At 40.9% G+C, this 21,016-nt stretch overlaps 2 protein-coding genes across 8 annotated transcripts in view; one reads left to right on the top strand and one right to left on the bottom strand.

Annotated features, from left to right (window-relative positions):
- The window catches only part of LOC125451595 (SH3 domain and tetratricopeptide repeat-containing protein 1), a 76,925-nt gene extending 63,118 nt beyond the window's left edge, over positions 1 to 13,807 (top strand). For all 6 annotated transcript variants that reach the window (XM_048528924.2, XM_048528905.2, XM_048528894.2 and 3 more), the window contains 3 exons: positions 2,927 to 3,077; positions 10,603 to 10,799; positions 12,738 to 13,807. In XM_048528924.2, the coding sequence (XP_048384881.1) occupies positions 2,927 to 3,077; positions 10,603 to 10,799; positions 12,738 to 12,995 (606 nt within the window). In that variant the 3' untranslated portion in view covers positions 12,996 to 13,807. The remainder of the gene's footprint in view (positions 1 to 2,926; positions 3,078 to 10,602; positions 10,800 to 12,737) is intronic.
- LOC125451614 (von Willebrand factor A domain-containing protein 2-like) overlaps positions 2,384 to 21,016 on the bottom strand; it is a 55,400-nt gene continuing 36,767 nt past the window's right edge. The window contains exons 15-16 of one of the 2 annotated variants that reach the window (XM_048528948.1): positions 16,372 to 16,488; positions 2,384 to 4,421 (exon numbers count right to left, since the gene is read on the bottom strand). The gene's annotated coding sequence lies outside the window, so the exon portion shown is untranslated. Of the gene's footprint in view, positions 4,422 to 16,371; positions 16,489 to 17,274; positions 20,347 to 21,016 lie in introns of those variants that run through there. The other variant, XM_048528957.2, reaches the window with a different exon arrangement.

The raw sequence follows: 21,016 nt of genomic DNA, 5'->3' as shown, positions 1-21,016 counted from the left end.
TCTTTTCTTTATATCCCTTTTGAAGTTTGGAGCCCAGAATGTTTAAAAGAAGTTGAAGTGATGTATAAAGTTCTAGCTTCTATTTGAAAAGCCCAGGTCACCCTTTGCCACCTTTTGAGGGCTTCGGCATGTGGATGCCATAATCCTTCTGCTCATCTGCACTTCTCAAGATGTTACCATTTATAGCTTCAGAGATAATGGGAACTGCAGATGCTGGAGATTCCAAGATAATAAAATGTGAGGCTGGATGAACACAGCAGGCCAAGCAGCATCTCAGGAGCACAAAAGCTGACGTTTCGGGCCTAGACCCTTCATCAGAGAGCTCTCTGATGAAGGGTCTAGGCCCGAAACGTCAGCTTTTGTGCTCCTGAGATGCTGCTTGGCCTGCTGTGTTCATCCAGCCTCACATTTTATTACCATTTATAGCTTACTGTCTTTTTACTTCACACTTTTCTGCCCTCATCCCTAACTGCCCTGGAGTAGACAGTGGTGAGCAGCCTTCTTGAACTATTGCATTCTATATAGTGCAGTTACATCCACAGTGCTGTTAGGAAGGGAGTCCCAGAAACAGGGAAGGATCCGAAAGGTATTTCCAAGTTGGGATGGCGTGCAACATAGACATAGGCAAGGAATGCATGAAAACACTATGCCCTGTACCCTCCATCTAAGTGATAGTGCTCATGGTCTTGCAAGTTACTGTTGTAGGAGTGCTGAGGAGTTGCTGCATTGCATACTGTAGACAGCACAAGCTGCTCTTACTGTGTAGCAGTTATGCAAATAATGTGGGCTGCTTTATCCTGGATGGTTTTGAGTTTCTTGAGTGTTCCTCAAGCTGTATTCGTTCAGGTGAATTTAGAGAAGTCCATTGAACTTCTGACATGTCTTGTTTGTTGTGGACAGGTTTTGTTTGACCTTTTTATTTTTTTCAGTTCTTTAACATTCCTCAAGGCACCTTCTTATGGATCTAAAGCCAGACTGGCTAGGGCTGACAGCTTTTTTCCATAAAGGATATTAAGGAATGAGATGTACTTATGACAATCGGTTGTTATACCCAGCATTGCTAAGATGAGTTTTCAATTCCAAATTAATGTATTGTGTTTTAAATTTATTGATTTTTGAACCTGTGTCCCCAAAGCATTAGCCTGGGCCTCTGACTTACTAACCCATGGATATTACCACTATATGCCATCTACCCCGCTCATGTAGCCACAGTATTTAAATTGTACATTAGCTTTTGGTCAACAGTAAGCTCTCAGAATGTTGATAATATGGGGGATTTAGCAATATCAAAGCCATTGAATGCCAAGGGACATGTTTTAATTCTCTCTTGATAGAGGTGGTCATTGCCTGGCACTTTGATAAATGGCAAGAAACATTTGTGCCATCTGTGTAAGTCTGCATATTGTCCAGGTCTTTCTTTCTTTAATGGGCACAGACTGATTCTGTATTTGAGGAGTTGTGAATGGTCTTGCGCATGGTGCAATTATCAGTGAAATTTCTCACCTTCTGACCTTCTGATGGAAGCAATGTTATTAATGAAGCAAGTCTGAGAGTGTTGGCGTCTGAGGCATGACACTCAAGAACTGCTGCAGTGATGCCCCGCAGCTGAGATGACAGACCCCCAACAAGCTATCTGTCTTTGTGCTGGGTATAACTCAAACCAGCTGAGAGTTATCCCCCAATTCTCAATGATCCCAGTTTTGCCTGAGTTCCTGGATACCACATTTGGTCAAGTAAGACCTTGATCTTAAGAGTCACACTCATGTCACTTCTGGAATTTAACTCTTTGATCCATGTTTGGACCAAGGTCTTGATGAGGTGAGGACTGATGCTAGCATAAGCCAAATTATTGGGGCGTAAGTTATTACTGAGCAAGTGCCACCTGATAGCGCTCTTGACCCTTCCCATCACTTTGCTAGCTGGCACGGATGGTTTGGGCCTAAGGGTGTTTCCATGCTCTATGACCTGGAAGGCTGACCAAGGGTCTGATGTAGGTTTAAGGTTGGAGGACATCTAACAAGGTACCTCAGCCTCCTAAGATCCTCAGTATCACAAATGCTAGTCTTCCATCAATTCCATTCACTCTACATGATATCAAGGAATGGTTTGAGGCCTTGGAAACTGCAAAGGCAATGGTCCCTGACAAGTCTCCTTGAACAGTACTGAAGATTTGTGCTCCAGAATTTGCTGCTCTCTTAGCCAAGCTGTTCCAGTACAGTTACATCTTCCCAAACATACAAAAATGCCTAGATGAGCCCTGTGTATATGAAACCTGGCTAATTACCACGCCATCAGTCGATTCTCAAATCATCAGCAAAGTGATGGGAAGGGCCATCAAGAGTGCTGTCAAGTGGCACTTGCTCAGTAATAACTTACGCCCCAATAATTTGGCTTCTGCCAGTGTCAGTCCTAACCACGTACATGTCCAAATGTCTTTTTAAATGGTGTGATTGTACTTGCCTCTACCACTGACGAGACTGAAGACCTATGGGCAAAACTGAGAGGATTCTGCACATGGATACTGTTTTGACGACTGTTGCTATAGAATTTCATTGAGTAAAGCTGATCTTGGAGGTTATTGTTCTTCTATGGTATTGTAACAATTCCTAAAGTATGAGACTGAGAAGTGCTTGTAATACTCTAGTTGAGACTGAACCAATGTTTTACGTAGTTAGAATTAGACTTTTCCCAATATGTCTTGATCTCTAGACTGAAGAACTAGAGAATGGGTCATTTTAAAAAGTTTAAAAAGATACTACGGTTACAAGGGGATTCAAGGAACAAAGGTTTCAATGTTCTGTGACCTACATGGATAAAGTATAGCGGGTATTTTATTGAATATTGCCTGTTATACTGTAAAGTCATCATATCAAATGGAGCTGCAATTCACTTAGTGAATTGTCAGATTTAATGTGTATGTTCACAGGATCGAGCGCTTCCTCTTGCTGTCAAAGTTGAAAATGCAAAAGTGGAGCTCAGGCTCTGTAACAAGCTGACAGAACTGCTGCTGCATGTGAAGACATATTCTGAAGCACTAGATTATGCTCAAACTGCTCTGGCACTCAGTGTGACCCTTGGTAAGTCAAGTTTTCTGTATCTATTTTATTCTTTAACCAGCCTAGTGGAATAGATGAAATGTCCAAATTTATCTTGGCTTTTGAATTACGTTGGAGATTTCCCTTAACTCAGGGAGCTAGACTTTAATTCTTGGGGCAGAGTGCACTATTTTTGGGGACAATTTTAGATTAACATTAGAACTAAGTTGGCCAGAGCCAAGCTTTAGGGAAACTGAAGTCTGCGTTGAGACCAGATCTCACTCTCTCTTAGATTTTGGATTACAGAGCACACAACAGAAAGTTGACCGTTGGATCACAACAAAGATATGCAGGGTTTTATGGACTTATTTCTGAAATCAGTTACATTTTAATTATAAATCCCAGTGTAATACAGCCTTTGTCCAAACGTGGACATAAAGGCTGAACTGGAGGTGAGATGTCACTGACTGCCCTTGATGTAAACCTGTAGAGTGTGACATCAAAAACCTGAAGTCAGTGGGAATTTGGGGGAAATCTCTCTCTTGGTTGAAATCATGCCAAACCAAAAAAGATGGTGGAGGTGAATTATCTCAACTCTGGTATCCCTGCAGGAGTTCCTTCTGGCTGTGTCCTAGGCCTGACCTCCTTCAACTGCATTCATCAATGATGTTCCCTCAATGATAGTCTGAAGCGAAGATGTGCAAACATCAGCAAACAACTTTCAGCGTTAAATGTGACACCTCTCATGCTGAAGCTGTTGGTGTCTGTATTCGGCAAGATCTGGACAAAGTTCAGATTTGGTTTGATAAGTGGCAAGTAACCTCTTCATGCCAAACAATTTACAATGATCAGCTCTTTCAAAAGAGAATCTATCCATCAACCCTTGATGTTCACTGTCATTACCATTTCTGAAGCTAACCCACCTCTTGCCTTGACATAAGGGCTCCAGGCAGTGGACTGCAGGCCCATGCACACATCCAGCAGACACTGAATATGCTGACCTGACAGTCCATGCTGTGCACGCACGCGCACCCTCTCGCATACCCTGTGGGCTTGCTGGCGTTCCTCTCAGCACTCGATGTTCAGTAATTCCTCCATCCCTTGCTCCAGTCTACTTACTGCCTCTGACAAACCTGCCTGCTGATTCTCTCTCAGTCTGAGTATTTTTAAAAAGTTATTTTCTGAGACTGAGAGGTCAGCTTCTGCCTGGGGATGAGTAGGTGCCTGTCTCTGGAGGTCCTCTGAGTGTCAGAAACTTGGTGTATTTCTTCCTCAACCAGATGTGTCAGTGATGTGCCCACAGAATTGTGCACCTGTCTCCAGGGTTGCAGAGTCTCCAGGGTTGGCCTGTTCTTAGGGTGGAGGTTTCTTGGATGCTGCTAGTGCCTGTACAAGAGCAGAGAGGGAATTAGTTGTGTAAGGGATAAAGACTCGTGAAGATTTATGATGAGTTGGTGTTGGTGGTAATGAGATAGCTGAGGAGAACAGCACAATGAGGCTTTTAATCAGTTGATTGTGCTTTTGAGATTCCTTCATTCCCACATCCATCCTTCTCCAATTGCATTCCAGATGTCTTTTTTTCCCCTCATGAGGCATGAGGAGCCTTGTATTCACCAGTCCACATCTCGCCCTGCATGGGCTTGACCCTGTTGGCCTGGTTATGAGCCGTTTTCTTTCTTCAATATTAAAAAGAAGAGGTCAGCATCTAACGTAATGGGATACCTCAAAGTGGTTTTGTATCTGCTTATTTGCAATAAAGATGCATGCAATGTCAAATCTTGTAAAGTACTTTAGGTTTACCACTCAAATTGCTTTTTCTTACTGTATATATTTGAAGGTGGGCTAACTTGTACAGCAGGTCATTTATTTTAACATCCCATTTGTTGAAGTTAAAATTATATTTTTTGATGTCTGCAAAATCTATCTCATAATCTTAAACTAGAGCATTCCTGTAGTTATCACCTTTTAGATTGTTACCTTAAATCCTTCTATTGACACTGTTTTGTGACACTAGAGAATGGCCATACCCGCCAGACAAAGCAGCATTAGAATGAAGAACAAAGAAAATTTAAGGCACGGGAACAAGTCCTTTGGCCCTCAAAGCCTGCATCAACGTGCTGCCCGTTACAGCTCATACCCCCTATCCTTCAGGGGACCGTATCCCTTTATTCCCATCCTAGTCATGTATTTGTCAAGACGCCCTTTAAAAGTCACCTAATGGTATCTGCTTCCACTACCTCCCCTGGCTGTGATTTCCAGGCACCCACCACTCTTTGTTTTTTTAAAAAAAAAATTTGCCTCCTACATCACTTTTAAAACTTGCACCTTTAAACTTATGCCCCCTTGTAACTCCCTCTTCTACCCTGGGGACAACTTCTGACTGTCCGCTCTGTCCATGCCCTTCATAACTTTGTAACCTCTGTCCATGCCCTTCATAATCTTGTAAACCTCTATCAGATTACTTCTCAATCTCTGTTTTGCCAGTGAGAGCACGCCAAGTTTCTCCAACCTCTCCTCATAGCTAATGTCCTCCATACCAGGCAACATCCTGGTAAACCAAAGCCACCACATCCTTCTGGTAGTGTGATGACTAGAATTAAACAATATTCCAAATGTGGCCTAAATAAGCTTCTGTAAAGCTGCAATATTACTTGCCAATTTTAAACTCAATACCCCAGCCAATGAAGGCAAGCATGCCATATGCCTTGTTGACTATCTTCTCCACCTTTAGCAGTCACTTTCAGTGACCTGTATACCTGTACGCCCAGATCCCTCTGCCTAACAGTACTCTTAAGGGTTCTGCCATTTACCGTATATTTTCTATCTGGATTAGACTTTCCAAAATGTATTAGTTCACACTTTTCTGGATTAAACTTCAACTGCCATCTATATCTTGCTAAATCCTCTGGTCCTCATCCATATCTGCAGTTCCACAACCATTGTGTCATCTGCAAACTTACTAATCAAACCAGTTACATTTTCGTCCAAATCTTACTACAGTCCCAACATTGATCCCTGAGGAACGCCACTAGTCACAGCCCTCCATTTACTGCTACCCTCTGTCTACTGTGACCGAGCCAGTTTTTTGTTTTAAATCCATCTTTGCAAGCTCACCTCTGATCCCATGGGACTTTACCTTCTATATCAGCCTGCCATGAGGGACCTTGTCAAAGGCCTTACTGAAGTCTGTGTAGACAACATCCACTGCCCTATCCTCATCAATCATCGTTGTCACTATCCCCAAAAAACTCAATCCAGTTAGTGAGATACTAACTCCCTTTCACAAAACTATATTGCCCGTTGCTAATACACCCACTTATTTCAAGTGGGAATAAATTCTGTCTTGAAAAATCCTTCCCAATAATTTCCCTACCACTGATGTAAGGCTCAATGGTTTGCAATTAGCTGGATCATCCATCTCCAATCCTCTGGGATCTCCCCTGTAGCAATTCAGGACATAAAGATTTCTCTCAAGGCCCCAACAATTTCCGCCCTTGCCCCTCTGTATTCTGGGGTAAGAGGCCCTGGGGACTTGTCTACTTTAATATTTCTCAGGACCCTTAATGCCTCCTTCCTTTTGATTTCAACATGACCCAAACTATTGACATACCATTCCCAGACTCATCACACAGCAAGTCCTTCCCTTCACCCAGTGAATTCTGATGCAAAGTATTCATTTAATACCTCACCCATTTCTTCTGACTCCACACACATTCCCTTCCCTGTCCTTGAGTGGGCTAATCCTCTCCCTTGCTACCCTCTTGCTTTTTATATAAGTAAGAAAAATTCCTAGGCTTTTTATAATCCTGTTGGCCAATGACTTTTTGTGACCTTTTTAAGCCCTCCTGACTCCTTTGCTTAAGTATCTTTCGACTTCCTTGTATTCCACCCTTGCTTCGTGTGTTCTCAGTGTCCTGGCCTTGACAATTTTTTTTTCTTTCTGACCAGGGTTTGCAATATCTCTCATTATCCAAGGTTCCCTAAACTCTCCATATTTATACTTCATCTTTACAGGAATGTGCCTTAGTTCTCAGCAACTTACACTTAGAATCCTCCCACATACCATATGTTGATTTGCCCTCAAACATCTGTCTCCAATCTACGTTCTTCAGTTCATGCCTAATATTGTAGTAATTACCTTCCCCCAATTTAGTACCTTCTCCTGACAGCCACACTTATCTTTTATCCATCATTACCTTTTAAAGCTTACTGAATTGTGATCACTGTTCCTGAGCTGCTCCCCTACTGAGAGGTTGACCACCTGGCCAGGCTCATTACCCAATCCAGTGTGGCCACTCTCCTCGTTGGACTATCCACATATATTGTTTCAAGAAGCCCTCCTGGATGCTCCTTGCAAACTCTGCCCAGCTAGCAGATTCTCAGCAATGTGGAGGAACAGAGGAACCTTGGGTTCCAGATCCATAGATCCCTCAAATTTGCTACCCAAGATAGGGCTGTAAAGAAGGTATATGGGGTGTTGGCTTTCATTGGCAGGAGAATTGAGTTTAAGAGCTGTGAGGTTATGCTGCAGCTCTATAAAACTCTGGTTAGACCACACTTGGAATATTGTGTTCAGGCCTGGTCACCTCATTATAGGAAAAATGTGGAAGCTTTAGAGAGAGTACAAAGGAGAGTTACCAGGATGCTGCCTGGACTGAAGGGCAGTTCCTTATAAGGAAAGGTTGAGGGAATGAGGGCTTTTTTTTCGTTGGAGTGAAGAAGGATGAGAGTTGGCTTGATAGAGGTGTACAAGATGATGAGGTGTGGATAGTCAGAGACTTTTTCCCAGGGTGGAAATGACTATCACGAGGGGGCATAATTTTAAGATGATTGGAGGAAGATATAGGGAAGATGTCAGTGGTAGGTTCTTCACACAGAGTGGTGGGCATGTGGAATATGCTGCCAGCAGTGGTAGTGGAGTCAGATACTTTAGAGACTTTTAAGCGACTCTTGGATAGGCACTTGGAGGATAGTACAATGTAGGGTATACAGGGTAGATTGATCTTAGAATAATAGGTTAGCACAACATCGTGGGCTGAAGGGTGTACTTGGTGTGCTCTGGCGCCCCAAACACCGAGTCCCAGTCAATATGTGGGAAGTTAAAGTCACCTATGACAACAACCCTGTTACTTCTACATCTTGCCAAAGTCTACCTACATATCTGTTGTTCTATCTCATGCTAGCAGTTGGGAGGCTTGTCGTTAACCCCAAATATTGTGATTGCATCCATCCTGTTTCTGAGCTCTACCCATATTGCCTAGCTGTATGAGCCATTTGAGGTGTCTGCCTGCAGTGCAGCTGTGATATTCTCCTTAACTCATGCAATCCCTTTTACATCGCCCTCTATGCCAACTGAAACATCTGTATCCTGGAATGTTAAGCTGCCAATCCTGATGCTCCCTTACCAAGTTTCTCCATTGTGTAGAGAAAAGCAGATTTAACATTGTAGGTTGATAACTTTTTGTCAAAGCTGGGAGAATTTAGAAATGTTTTCAGTTTTATCCAAGCAAGAGAGGGGAATACAGAGAAAGAATAAAAGAGGTCTTTGGTAGAAGACAGGCAAGATTAGGGAAGCCCTTTCTATAGCACCTTCTCAAGTAACTGCAGAAGGTGCAAAACCTGCCTGTTCAGCACCTCCCTGCTCACCATCCAAGGGCTTAAACAGTCATTCCAGGTGAGGCAGCATTTCACCTGTACCACCTCCCAACGTCATGTATTGAATTCACTGCATCCAATGTAGTCTACTGTACACTGGGGAAACCAAATATGCACTAGGCAACTTTTTTTTTCTTTGTAGACACTGGGTATGACCCTGATCTTCCTGTAGCTGGTCATTTTAACAAATCCTGCTCTCACGCCCACCTGTCTGTCCTTGGCATGCTGTAGTGCTCCAGTGAATCATAGCGCAAACTGAAGGAACAACATCTCATTTTCAGACTGGGCACTTTACAGTCTTCTAGACTTAACATTGAGCTCAACACCTTTAAATTGTGACAACAAAGTGTGGGGCTGGATGAACACAGCAGGCCAAGCAGCATCTTAGCAGCAGAAATGCTGAAGGGTCTAGGCCCGAAACATCAGCTTTTGTGCTCCTAAGATGCTGCTTGGCCTGCTGTGTTCATCCAGCCCCACGCTTTTTTTGTTGTCACAATTTAAAGGTGTTGAGCTCAATGCTCCAGCATCTGCAATTCTCATTATCACTGATCACCTTTTAAATTGTGAGCCAATTTCCATTTCTCCCTTTCTTTTCTTTTTGCTTTACTACTTACATTCTCTGTACCATGTCCTGCCTTCCATTTCCCCCTACCCCAGTGCAAACTGTATGTGTTCTTTCAAATCTGGCAGTTAGACACACTATATTGTTCTGCCATTCTCACAGTCTGATCACTTAATCTGCACTGGCAATATCCTTTCTGCCCCAGCACTCTAATGTAATAAACAAAATTTATTCCTCCATGTAACTTCACAGCTTGGTGATTAATTTTTAAATGCTAAATTGTGCCTCATAAAACTGTAAGATATAGGAGCAGGAGTAGGCTGTTTGGCCCATTGAGTGAGATCATGGCTAATCTGATAAAACTGAGCCCCACTCTCCTGTCTTATCCCCATAAACCTAATTAAAAATCTGTCTGTGACGGCCTCAAATGTACTTAAAAACCCAGACTCAACAGCTCTCCAAATTCCACAGTTTCACTATCTTCGTAAAGGAAACATTCCTTTTTTTTCTTTCTATTGAATGGGTGATCTCTTAGTCTTGCAGAGTCTTGTCTGACACTTCACACCCCATTTGTTTGATCCTTTTGATCTCTCTGCCTATAAATTCTGTGCCTGAGTGCACAGAAGTGCTCACACTTCACCTGATGAAGGGGCTAAGCTCTGAAAGCTTGATTTCAAATAAACCTGGTAAACTATAACCTGGTGTCGTGCAACTTCTGACTTTGTCTACCCCAGTCCAACACCAGCACCTCCACATCATGGCCTGCAGTTACATGTGGGGATTCTTGTTTTTTTTTCTGTTTGACTTTCTTTTGTGTATGGCATTTAGAATTTAATGGTTCATACATCAACACTTCGAGTCTGAATTTTATAAGCATTAATATTTTACATTTAGATAATGTGATTTCATCAAGAATTCACCTGTATTAGTTGACTTATTAGTTAATGTGGGGTAGGGTTTGGAAGAGCAACGGATGTAGTGCTGCTACTTTACCCCATCTTGTCTTCAAAAAGTATTTACTACAAAATATCAAGGACAATTTTGAAATTTTGGGTATGAAACAACTATAGGAAGCCTTGAAGATCCATTGGAAATCTGTGCTCAGCAGTGATGAGCATCAGTGAAATTCATCTGGCATTGTTGCAGCAGTATATTGAAAGGGCCTGAAATCTCTGGCCTGCAAGCAGTGTGCAAGCAGTAATGTGCAGCAGCACTTAACCCTCCCAATAGTGATGATCTCAATGTAACGTTAAAAAGAGAGCCTTCTATTACTTTTAAGTATTGTAATACTGCCTGTGTTACTTTTTTTCTCTGAAATGCTTACTATATACATCTTCCTTTGTTTAATAGGAGACACCCTTAATGAACGTGTTGCTTATCATCGATTGGCACTGGTACATAAGTCCCTTGGTCAGTGTGAACTGGCTGAGCACTTCTATCTAAAGGCACTTTCCCTTTACCCCTGTCCACTGGAATTTGATGAGGAGACAATTTACTTTGTCAGGATTTATATACAACTGGGAGAAATGGCATTTTGTGATCTTAAGGTAAGAAAAGGAATAGTCTGGTGAATAGAGATTGTAGTGATATGATTGAAACAGATTATTGGCTTCTACAGATGTGCACTTAATGGATAATGTATGGTCCAGAATAATGCCAGTAGCATGGGTTTAATTCCCACTATGGCTAAGGTAGACTTGGACCTGTCTCTGTGCCCTGCTCCTGGAAGTGGAAGGCAATGGCAAACTACCATAGACAAAAATTGCCAGGAAAAATGCCTCAGGATGAAGCATCAGCAGACCCTGAGCTGTAGACCTAGCTTTGGGTCGAGCAGTATAGAGTGAGTGAGTACGTACATTCTGTACTGGTATGATGACATAATACTTGCAAAGCTAGCCAGATAGTTTTAGGTTGGGGATCAGAGGTCTGCCTTTTTCCCAGTTTGATTTTACAGTCTTATGCGCTGTGCCATAATAGTAGGGTTGGATTTATGAAGCAAAATTATTTTTTTCCTGTGTTTAGAAGAAGCTGTACACTGCCTAATTTATCTTTGTTGCTCTGAGGCCTAACTTAATGATGTGTTTCAGAGAGCCTTTGATGGGCAATTAACATAGAAACAGGGAGTAGGAGTAGGCCATTTGGCCTTTTTTGTGCCTGCTTCATCCATCAATATGATCATGGCCAATGTTGTGTCTCAATACCATATTCCTGCTTTCTCCCTATGATGCTTTTAATATCTAAAATTGATCAATCTCTTTCATGAATATACTCCGTGAACTGGCCTCCATAGACTTCTGTGGTAGCAAATTCCACGAGTTGGTCACTGAGTGAAGAAGTGTTTCCTCATCTCAGTCCAAAATGGCTGAACCTGTATTGTGGGACAGTGACCCTGGTTTTAAATTTTGCACTATCCAATTTAATGAACAGAAAATGTTTAGATACTAAGGCCAGAGAAAAGTTTGAAAAAATACTTTCAAAAAGCTTCCAGCAAAATATAAAGACATAACACAAATTAATTGTTTTGAGATTTACTAATCTCAAATTTGTCTTAGAATTGTCTAAAAGTGAAATCCTGATCAAAATAGCAGAGAAGTCAAACCATGAAAGAAAAATCTTCATAAGAGCTTATTAATTTTTTTGAAGAAGCCATCCAGGATAGGGGGAGCGATGATTAATCTTTCGTGAATGCATGCTAATTACTTTAAGGTGCAACCAATAAGCAGTGGAAATTTCTACAAGGATCCCCTGATCTCCCACCATAACTTTGCCTGGAAATAGATGAAAACTACAGAGAAAGGGTTGGAAATACCATTTCTCTAGATTCAAAAAATTCCTGCAATTGTCACAAGCATAAGCTGCAGTAAAGGATTTTTATGGTCGATTAAATATGTCAAGAAAAGGTCAGTTAGTTGTTTTTAATCCTGTATGTAGATCTGAAAAGGTTGAATCCGAGGATTGCCATTAGCAGTCATTCACTGTGATGGTGTGATAAGGACTTGTGAGCAGAATGGCTTAGTATCTCAAAGGCTTGAGACTTATGATCTGGTCCTCCTCATAATCTCCTAATAACATCAATAACTATCGCTAACCATATCTACAAGCATATTCTAGTTAGACCAGGAAGTGATTTTCCCTCTACCACATATACCAAGCAGATCTTTTAGTTTTCTACACTTATTGCATTGGTTGATGTCAACATCCTTAACCAGCAACTCTGTGTTGAGAGCCTGCCGGCCCATGCAATATGGATGAGGGTGGAAATGCAATAGGAAAATAGTGCTGACCTCCAACAATAAAGGGGGGACTTCTTGAGAAAATTTAGTTTTGTGTTTAAAAATTTGGCTGTTGTATCTTTCCCACAGCAGTAGTACAAACTCTGGTGTTAAAACAGTACATACAAAGGAGAGCTATTGCAGATGCTTTCTTCCATATGACTGTCTCTTCCTTATTCAACAATGTGATGCAACTTTTTTTAAACATTTCAGGATCCATATGATGCTGCAGGCTATTACCATTTAGCTCTTGCTGCAGCTATGGATTTGGGCAGTAAGAAGTCTCAGCTGAAAATCTGTACTAGACTTGCCACCATCTACCACAATTTCCTCGTGGATCGGGAAATGTCGCTGTATTTCTACCAGAAAGCAAGGAAGTTTGCCAACGAGCTTAATATTCGAAGATTAGACGTCTCTCCAGCCCAGTGTTATAAAACTAAAGCGCAGGCACCTTCAAAATCCCTCTTTTAAACAGAGGGACTATGCTGCTGCTTCAGAACAATTTGCTGCAAGGGACACTAACAAGGATGTGATCATTCCATATGGGTGCTAAACGTAAACTACTGAACTTAAGTTCCTTTTCTGGTTTCACCACCTTTTTCTTGTCTCACTTTGTCTTCCTGCAGAATGAAACTGAGATTACAGCCAGCCAGTGACACGGCAGAGAAACATTTTACTTCAGGGGGCAAAAAATGTGAATTTAAAGATTAGGCTTGTTTCTGTTTTCTTTATAAATGTTTGCAAGGATTATTTCTAATTATACAGTTTTATAATAGAACACAAACAAAAACGTATAAAAGAACAAGTTCATTATTCTGATGCACCAGCAGTTGAGAGAATGAAAAATAGCTAAAATATCAGTATTAAGCAGTGACATTGCTGTCATTTGCATTGAGCAAGGTCCTTCCTCTATTGTTGCTTCCTCATTTATTTTTTTCCTCTTTTCTATTTTTCTTAATTTTGATGACTGAGCCACTTGTCTGGTAAGGTTCACACTTGCTGCACAGGGAGATAACCCAGGTCACATTCATTTAAGTGTGTCCAATCATGAATAACACTGAAAATACCTTTTTTATTTGTCAATATCACTAATTTTGGAGAGATTGCTATTTTACAGACATTGCACAATTTGGTTCTAAACACTTCAGGAATATTGTATTGTTTCTTGATGAGCTGAATAGCACTATTGAGAAATTTAACTGAGGGAGAAGACAGTTGCTTGCTACTCTAACTATTCTGAATGTAGGCAAATATCGCAAATAAATGCTCTTCATTTATCGGAATCTGACTGTTGACTTGTATGTTCTGTTCTGAGGAAGGGTCACCGAACCTGAAACGTTAACTGTTTTTCATTTCGCAGATGCAGCCAGACCTGACCTTTTCTAGCAACTTTGATTTTATTCCTGATTTACAGCATCTGCAGTTCTTTCAGGTTTTTTTAGGACTCATCTATTGTGTTGTTCAAGTTTCCAATTATTTATTTTTCCACCTTTTTTAAATAGAGATTGGATGCAGAGCTGTGCTTTTTTTGGCTACTTTGCACTTTTTTTTGGTATAGGAAATATTGATAATCTTAAAAAGAAGTAACCCAGTGGTGTTGTTTCTTTGCTATGGTTTATATTGTAAAGTTTGACCTTTTTTCAATGATTAATCTATTTCCACCAATTACATTCACCAAGTTCAGAAGGCTGATGGGTGATCTTCTGAAGGTATTTAACATGATAGAGATTTGAGATGTGGATAAACGATTTTGTCTGGTGGGGAATTCTGATCAAGAGTAAACAAACTCTGAATTAAAGCTGATCCATTTAGAACTGAAGTGAAGAGGCACACTTGTCACACAAAGGATAAAGAAAATCTGGAAACCTCATGCAGCATCCATCTTCCCTCAGCAGCAATCCATTGAAGGTCGGCCAATTAAAATTTTCAAGACAAAAATTGAAATACTTTCAGACTCAGTGAGAACTGCTGATGCTGGAGTCAGATGTGTGGAGCTGGAAGAGCACATCAGAGGAGCAGGAATGTTGACGTTTTGGGTTGGGGCCCTTCTGGAAATGACCACATTAAATGAAGAGGTCTGGCAGTTCACATTTAACAATGCTTCATGTTGAATTGATGTAATCATTAACTGAACTGGCCCATTCTCAATGTCAGCACAAGCTCCATCATTCACTTTCCCCTAGACCCTTTGTGAATCTTGGAGCATTTCCTGAGTTATCCGATTTAGGAGTCCTCGGCGGGGCGGTGGGGGGGGGCGCATGTATGCAGTAAGGATGCACCATCACATGGTACTTGCATGCCATCCACCAGCACAGAGAAACACCTCTATGACTGCTGCAGTAGAGAGACTTGGGTTTGTTATGTATCACTGGGGTAATGCATTGTCACAAGTCAAACCCTGCTATTTCCAGAATCCTCACAAGAAATAAGAAGTTTAAAAAGTGTGCAAAATTCTGAAATCTACTGGATTTTTAGACCCAGGTTGACAAAGCATGAACCAGCTTTCTGCATTCATCAATAATTATTTATTACAATACTTTCTACCTAAAGATAAACAATTTTAACTGCACTGGTTAAAACTCTAATTTCCTTATAAAACCTTCCCTGACACAAAGGTAGTCCCACACAATAACAAGTGGTACGGATGGAGAGAATGACTGTGGAAGGCAATTCAGTGATCCTTGTCTGCAATAAAATCTGAAACAATCTTTTCTGATTAGAATACTATTTCTCAATTTTACTTCTTGTACCTATTTGCAGAAGGCACAGGGTGACTGGGTCACATCTATGAAAGTTTGTAACATGTAATTAAGTTACTGTTTGCAGTAACCAATAGGAGAAATAAACTGGTTATTGTGAGGCTTGAAATGCTTTTCATTGCAGAGGAGGCATAGCTCATTCCCTCCCAGACATCTGATGGTTTCCACACCAAACATTCTCACCCCAAAATTGTTCAGTATCTTGGGAGCCAATCACATTGTTGTTGGCTGACAGAAGGCCTTTGACATTGGTCTGTGAAATGGTGCCTAGTTATCAATCAGCAACTTGTTGCCAGCTAAACCTCTGTTCAAACATTAGCAAAAGTTTTGTTTCGTCTGTAGCTAGGCTTCTGGTGCTGCTTGAACAGACAAGCAATACTTAATCAGTGTCAAGTTACTACTTTTAAGAGGTGCAGTAACATTTCAACAATCCTTTTGTTTTTAAACAGTTCTTTTCCCACTCTAGTCCACAATCAAAAATGTGGATAATGAAATGATACTGTCTTTACAGATTGTCATGTGGAAACATAGACAGCAGTGAACAGTCACGGTGGAGAACACAGTGCACTGCAAGCTCTGCGCAACTGGATGTAGGTTCTGAACTCGGGTTATCGATGAAAAGGCAAACGTGCAAACCACCTTGGGTATTGTGTGTGTGCACGCTGCTATCAGCATTTCCAGGAGACAGTGAGGTTAATTAGAGAGATTGAAGGGCTTTATCTCTCAGCACAAGTGACATTTGCACTGCTTTGGTTGGCAGGAGCCAGTGGGCTATAAGAGGTAAAATGGAGAGTAAGTGCACATTGTAGTATGGACTGTTCTGGTGCTGAATCTACTTCTCATGTGGGTCTCCCTTGCTAACTCCCAACTCCTGCCCCTCACTCCAGGCTGAGTCACCCAGCTGTCTCTTACCCAGTGACTGAGGCTTCCCGTATATGGGTGTGGGTTGGGCTAGAATCTCAGCTGACATAACAGGGTTTGCACTAGATAGGAGTCTGAAGAAGTATTTCATTAATGGATCTTAATTTAAGCGTCCTGCCACTGGTGACTTTGTGGGGAGGGCTGTGGGTGTGTGATTTTTAAATTACCTGTGTGACCATTCTGTTGTCTTCCCACTGACTCTCAACCCAATTGAGGCCTTGTGTCTAGAGACTGGCCTGGTCTCCCAGGAGCTCAATGCTGAGGTGGTCTGGAGGTGTGAAAATCTGTGATTGCCAAAGATAAAATGAAGCGCATACATGATCACCTTAGCAGGAGTCACAAGATAGCTTACACACAATACTCCCTGTACATGTGCAAAGCCCCCAAACCAACCTGGCTCAAACAAAAAGAGTGCTGACAGAAACAAGTCCAGCAGTATGTGTAGAGAGAGAAGTGGATCGAATGATGCCAAATTTCCAACATGATTTCACTTTCAGAGATTTAATTCTGCACCTGAACCTGCATCAATCATTTACTTGCCTTGTTACATATGGCCTGATACTTTCAGTCATTTTTTTTTCAACCAATGGGACATAGATGAGCAGAAAGGGAAAATGTAATTAAAAAAAGAATAGTGCACTTTGGCAGGAGAGATGATATAAACTTAGTGACAATTCTAAAGAAAGTACAGGTACAGAAGACTTGGAGATTCGTGTGCATCAATCTTTGGCAGAACATATTGAAAGAGCAATTAGCAAGGTAGTGGATTCGGAAGCTTTGTAAGTTGTGGCATTGAGTACAAAAGTAGGGAAATTATGCTGAACTTGTGAAAACTCTTTTTGTTTGTGCTATAATTGGAATATGTTGTTCCGGTCATTACATTTCAGGAAGAATGTGAGGGTGCAAAGGAGATTTACCAAAATAATTCCAGGATTGAGGGAATTTCACTACAGACTTCGTCAGATCTCACTTCAATTCCTCCTGCTCTAAGAAGAACAACTGCAGTTTCTCTGACTGAAGTTATATTTGATTATGACTGGTTTAGACAAAGTAGACAGATAAAAGCTGTTTCTATTAACTGTTGGTATAAAAACTTGGGAACAGAGAGTTAAGAGTTTTTGAAGGAATAGTATTGAGGTGATATAGGAAACAGTTCTTTTATGCAGCATACAGTGATGGGCCGGAACTTGTGGCCTACAAGGGTGGTGGAAGTGGAAACAATGATTATTTCAAAAGAAAATAAGTGGGGTTGTAAAGCAGAGGTTGATCCCTGTCTGAGAACTAAAACCAAAACACCTAAAGAGGTGCACCTTGCCCCATAATACGTAAAAGGAGTGTGAAAAGTGTTGTAACCAGTCTTTTTAGTAACTTATAGTAGTTGCATAAAATAAAACCCTGACAGTCACTTTACAATCAAGTAATAATTTATTTAACTCTAACAGTGAACAAATTAACTAACCTATTAACAAACTGAGTAAATCCCTTCTAGCGACTAACTACTTCCAGATAAAGCAAGATTCTAATAGTATGCTGTTCCAATAAATACAAGTCCCATGTACAAATAAAGAATTTATTCTCTCAAAAATTGAGCCAGGTTACATGTCTTCTGGAGTGTTCTGTGCTTTCCCCATTGATTCTTCTGTCAGGAATATTAACTAGTGGCTGATACCATTGTTATTTAGGTGGTGCTTTCTCTAAGACATTGAGGAGGCTGTAACAGCCAGCAATTCTCTGTTGAGAACTGAGGGTCGTTAGCTCTTGTGGATGGCAATTAGCTCTGGGCCTTTGTCCAACTGCCCCTTTTTTATACTCTTGATGACATATCAATATTTCTTACAATAGGATTGGTCCTATATTGTCAAAACCATAAGACTTAAATTTAATAAGTTTTTGGTATCCAAGTGCCAGGTTCAAATTGATTGGTTAAATTCAAAAGCCTGTTGTCTTGGTAAAAACTGGTGCTTGACTTGCTAACTTTACAGCCTTTCACTACAAATGTTGTAATTCGGGTGTTCTGAGTGTACTACAGACTTTCAAGCTACTGCTCACTGACATCCATTTTAAAATCTAAGTATGGAAAAAGCACATGATCTTTTAAAGGGACCTCACAATGTGTTCCACCCTAACATTTTACAAACACCAAGTTCTACCATCCTGCCTCCCAATCCAGAAATACTCTACCCAACTTTGCAATACTAGATCAATGGGAAATAAACTTGCAGAACTACAAAGATAAAGCGAGGGATTGGGAATGACTGGATCGCTCTACAGCAGGCTGGCATGGACTTTACAGATTCCTAGGCCATAATGATTCTGTCAGTTTGTGTGCTTGGTTAGGATGCTGGTTTGTTTGATGCTTAATCATGTTTCCTCCTCTCACCATTGTCCTGCTATACTTCCAGATTGCATATGTAAATGTCTCTACATTTGTCCTGTCAAGCCCCTCTTTGCTTCTATCGGTCTCCACTCGTTCTTCCAAGAGTATTTGCCCAAGTTAATTGCTCTCTCGTCATTGTAAAAAACATCCTTCACATTCAGGGTCAGCCTGGTGAAGTAGCTTCTCATTGCTTTCAGTGCAAATACATCTTTCTTTAGAATAATTTATATAATTTATATAATTTTATAATTTATAATTTACATAAAAATGCTCACAATATTCTAGGTGTGGTCTACTAGTGTCTTGTATAGTTTTAGCAAGTCACCTCTTTCGTTATACTCGATTCCTCTTAAAATAAAGGCCCATGTTCCATTTGACACCTCTATTTGAATTTTTGTAATTTATACAAAAGGACTCCTAAGTCCTTCTCTGCTGTAGCTTCCTCTAGTTTTTCTCCACTTAAATAGTATTCATCTCTTGGATTCTCCCTGCCAAAGTATAAACCTGACTTGTCCCCCACATTGCTTTCTATCTGCCTACTCACTTAATCTAGCCACATTGCTCTGGAGGTCCTTTCAGTTATCCTCACCGTTTGACTTCCCTTCTATTTTTGTTTTGTCATCTGTCAGCTTAATGATAGTACATTCAACCCTGTCATTCAGGGCATTAATACAGATTGTAAATAATTTTAAGCTTTAAAAGCATCTTGAAGGAGAAAAGAAAGGTTTAGAGAGGGGATTCTAGAGTTTAGGTTTTCATCAGTTGAAGACATAGCCAACAATTGAGATGCTCAAAGCCAGAATTAGATGAATGCTGATAATTGGGGGGTTTATAAGATAAATGAAACTATTGAGATTGGGAGGGCTGAGCACATGGAGTGATTTGTAAACAAGAGAATTTCAGGATTGACTTATTGCTTTAACATACAGCCAATGTTTGTCAAGCAAGGGTACTATATGAACAGTCAATTCGGAGCTGTGCAGCCAAATTTTGGATTGACTCAAATTCACAGAGGGTAGGAGATGAGGTGGGCCAGGAGTTGAGTAACTGTTGAGTAATGGAATGCTGTTTGTACTAGCTAAACTATTCAGGGTTTAGAACAGTGTGATTGCAGAACCTTTGGATTAGACAAAAAATGGTGTGCAGTGTTTTAGTGCACTCTAACCTTGATCTGTTCTACGAGCTTCAAAATGCACTGAAATGGGCAACATTAACTCCCATTTAAACCAGCAAGTGTTGAGTAATTTGAATTTCTATATCTTTTAAAACATTAATAAAAACGTATCACTTGAAAGGATTTTGCATCTTAAGGAAAAGTGATCAACAACTAATGGCATATACCTTTCAAACCGAAAATTATGATATAACTTTAAGATGACAAATATGATTATAAGATTTGTTCTACTTGACATTGTCGTCATGAATCATAAAATCCCTAGTGTGGAAGCAGGCCATTCAGCCCATCGAGTCCACACTGACCTTCCAAAAGCAGCCTACCCTAACAATGCATTTTCCACCCTATGTACAAACTCCATGCAGACAGTTGCCCAAGGCTGGAATCGAACCCTGGTCCTTGGCGCTGTGAGGCAGCAGTATTAACCACTGAGCCACTGTGATATTGTGAAGTGTTTTTGAGAGAGTACACATGAAATAATGAGACTCATGTATATTATGATGCTGTTGATCCCATGACTCTGACATCAGTAGGAGAGAAGATACCAGTATCGAATGATCAGGAGTTAGACCTTGCAATGGAGAGCTGTGCCTAGGAGGTAAATATAAGGGAGTGTTACAGCACAGAAGGAGCTAAAGAGCCTTACTCTGCGATAAGGAGCAATCAGCGTCAGGGGCACCCACAGCCTGAAACTCCAGACTAGTACTTCAATGTGCAGACAGCAGTATTGGCATGAGATAAAGTATTGTATGTGAAGGCAGGAGTAGGAGGAGGCTATTCAGCCTGTTGAACTTACTCTGCCATGCTGTATCCTGGCTGATCATTCACCTCAATACCATGTTCTTACACTACTCCCACATCCCTTGGGCATCAAAATCTATTGAATATACTCAATGACTGAGTTTTCATAGCCCTTTCTGGGAAAGAAATTCCAAAGATTCGCTACCCTCTAATTGAAGAAATTCCTCCTTACCTCACTCCTGAAATAGTTTGTCCCTTATTCTGAGCCTGAGTCCCCTAGTTCCAGACCCTCCTGCCTAGGAAAATATCCTTACTGTATCTACACTGTCTTGCCCTTTAAGAAACTTGTACATTTCACTGAGATCACCTGTCATTCTTCTAAACTCAATTGAATGTAGGGTCAATGTCCCCCATCTCATCTGCGGTCAATCTGATGAACTCCTGCTGCATTTCTTCGGTAAGAGAACCAGAACCACAGAACGGCACTCCAGAAATAGTCTGAACAAAGTTTGATACAATT

The sequence above is a fragment of the Stegostoma tigrinum genome, chromosome 1 (genome assembly GCF_030684315.1).
Source record: "Stegostoma tigrinum isolate sSteTig4 chromosome 1, sSteTig4.hap1, whole genome shotgun sequence".
NCBI lineage: Eukaryota > Metazoa > Chordata > Chondrichthyes > Orectolobiformes > Stegostomatidae > Stegostoma > Stegostoma tigrinum.
Note: the sequence above shows the minus strand (reverse complement) of the source record. Positions and strands in the feature narration are given on the sequence as shown.